The sequence below is a fragment of the Salvia splendens genome, chromosome 20 (genome assembly GCF_004379255.2).
Source record: "Salvia splendens isolate huo1 chromosome 20, SspV2, whole genome shotgun sequence".
In the NCBI taxonomy this organism is placed as follows: domain Eukaryota; kingdom Viridiplantae; phylum Streptophyta; class Magnoliopsida; order Lamiales; family Lamiaceae; genus Salvia; species Salvia splendens.
The window spans coordinates 5,087,388-5,089,926 of record NC_056051.1 but is presented as its reverse complement, the minus strand read 5'-3'; the positions used below and the strand labels follow the sequence as shown (position 1 = coordinate 5,089,926).

Here is a 2,539-nt window from a genome sequence, read left to right as displayed (position 1 = left end):
AAGGTCGCATGACGATATGTGGGAAGTTAAGAAGTGGAAGAATCGACATACTTGTATAGGCCATCGTGCTAATAGAGATCATGCTAACTTTTCATCCCCAATGATAGCTATGTTGATTCGACATCATGTGCGCCAATGTGCCGATTTCAAGGTCTTCTCAATAATAGCTGATATTCAAGACAAATTTGGTGTGTTAATCAGTTATAAGAAGGCGTGGTATGCAAAGAGAAAGGCTATAGAGTTTGTATATGGTGGATGGGAGGAATCGTTTAGGCAGTTGCCAAGCTACATGTTTGAACTCCAGTCACAGAATATGGGCACAATTGTTGAGTGGAAGCATAACGATCTGTTGAGTCAGAGGCGTACACTGGTGTTCAACTATGTTTTCTGGGCATTTGGGCCTGCAATACATGCGTTCCAGAAGGCCGCACCGGTGTTAACAGTGGACGGGACTCACCTCCGAGGAAGATTTAAAGGTAAGTTGCTTGTTGCTTGTGGTTTTGATGCTAACAAGACATGCTTGCCTATTGCATATGCTGTGGTGGATGAAGAAACCAATGACAGTTGGTCGTGGTTTTTGGATCATGTCAGAACTCATGTAGTGAAATACGAGAGGGAGGTATGCATTATATCATATAGGCATAAAGGACTCTTGAATGCAATGGAGTCTGAAATCATGACAAGGGCCCCGCAAATACACCACAAATTTTGTTTGCTTCATGTGAGGGCAAATGTGTTGAAGAAGCACAAGGGCCCCAATGTGAAGGCCATTATATGGAAGTTGGGGGTCAGTTCTCAGGACGTAAATTTTCCAGAAGACGTCGAGCACTATATGATGTCAACAGTGGTGCGGTTCGAATGCTGAATAGGATTACAAAAGAATGTTGGTCACTGTGCTACGATGGTGGACTTAGGTGGGGGTGGCCACAACAAACATGTCGGAGTGCTACAATAACGTCTTGAGGGGTGTGAGAGAGTTGCCGATTAGAGCGTTGGTTGATTTGACCTTTTGGAGGACGGTAAAATGGTGGGTGGAGAAGAAGACAACAATCGAACACACCGAAGGTGAATTAACCCCATGGGCGAGGGACAGACTTGCTAAGAATGACTCAAAGGGGCGAAAACATTACATCACTGTCATTGACCGAGATACAGCGAAGTACCATGTCCGAACTCGAGGAAGAATCGTAAAAGGAGTGTCAAAGGGCAACAATGTTCAATTGGTCAGGTATTTGGAATCGAGTTGCAGTTGTGGTAAGTGGCAGATGTGGAGAATCCCTTGTTCGCATGCTTGTGCGGTTGCTAGAGACAGAGGTCATGTTATGATTGACCTCATAGATGAGAAGTACTACCTAGGTACATGGAGATCACAGTACTATAGTGAAGTTTCATTTGATGCACCAAGACATGAAGAGTATTGGGTTGCACCTTCATGGAAATTATGTATCACCCCTCAGCAGTTGATTCATAGAACGCGTGGCCGAGTTAGAAGAAGGAGGATACTTAATCAAATGGATGTCCAGGAGGAAGATGAACCGAGAGCTCCCCGCCGTTGCAGAAATTGCGGGATAGAGGGGCATGACCGAAGAAATTGCTCAGCCGGTGCCGTTCAGTAAAGTCGTGGTAATTATTTGTGAGATGTGATAGCTACTATGTGTATGTTTCAACATTTGTGAGATGTGATAGCTACTATGTGTATGTTTCAACATTTGTGAGATGTTGTCGACAATTAGTGTATGTTTCAACATTTGTGAGATGTTGTCGACAGTCATTATGCGTTTTATTATGACAGTTATTATGATTGTTATTACGACAAGTATTATGATTTTGACAAACAAATACCAACATATGCCTGAAATTCACCCGGTGACGCATAATGATTATGCGTCACCTATGAACGACGCATAATGATTATGCGTCGTTTATAGGTGACGCATAATAGTTATGCGTCACCAAAGAACGACGCATAAGGATTATGCGTCACCGGGTGAATTTCATAACGCACTATTCAGTCCAAAAACTTCGCCCGGTCGGGCGATTTTACTTGTCTAAAACGCCCGGTCGGTCGATTTTTCCACCAGGTTTACGTAAATTTGTATCGAGTCCAGCAACTTCGCCTGGTGTAGTCGTATGTTGATTTTTCCAACATGTTTCGGGCATATGTTGATATTTGTTTATATTTGTTTATCAAAATCATAATATTGTTCATTCCACCATAGAACGCATTCCGAAGTATTTATGTTTCAGCATAACAAATCACAACATATGACCGAAATCTATCTAGATGGAGGCGTGAACTTTGTCGGAGCTTTTCCCTTTGTTCTTCCTTGTTGAAAAGCCCCTGAATACATTCTGCACAGCCCTCCCAATCGTACTTGATGGTCGTGAGGATCCTGCGGTCGGTGGTCGGAATATTACTTCGTCGTGTTCCTCCCCGCCCTCTTCTTTCCCGCCCTCTTCTTCCGGACCCTCTACTTCCTGACCCTTTTCTTCCCCCACAGGATCCATAAATTGATAATTCTGAAAGTACGTATCACGT

The 2,539-nt window shown here is 43.4% G+C and overlaps 1 protein-coding gene across 1 annotated transcript; it reads left to right on the top strand.

The window, feature by feature from the left end:
• Positions 1-935: 935 nt before the first annotated feature.
• Positions 936-1,616, top strand: LOC121781332. Its single transcript, XM_042179078.1, has one exon. It carries the CDS (start codon positions 936-938, stop codon positions 1,614-1,616), a length of 681 nt encoding a protein of 226 aa, XP_042035012.1.
• The last annotated feature ends 923 nt before the right edge of the window (positions 1,617-2,539 follow it).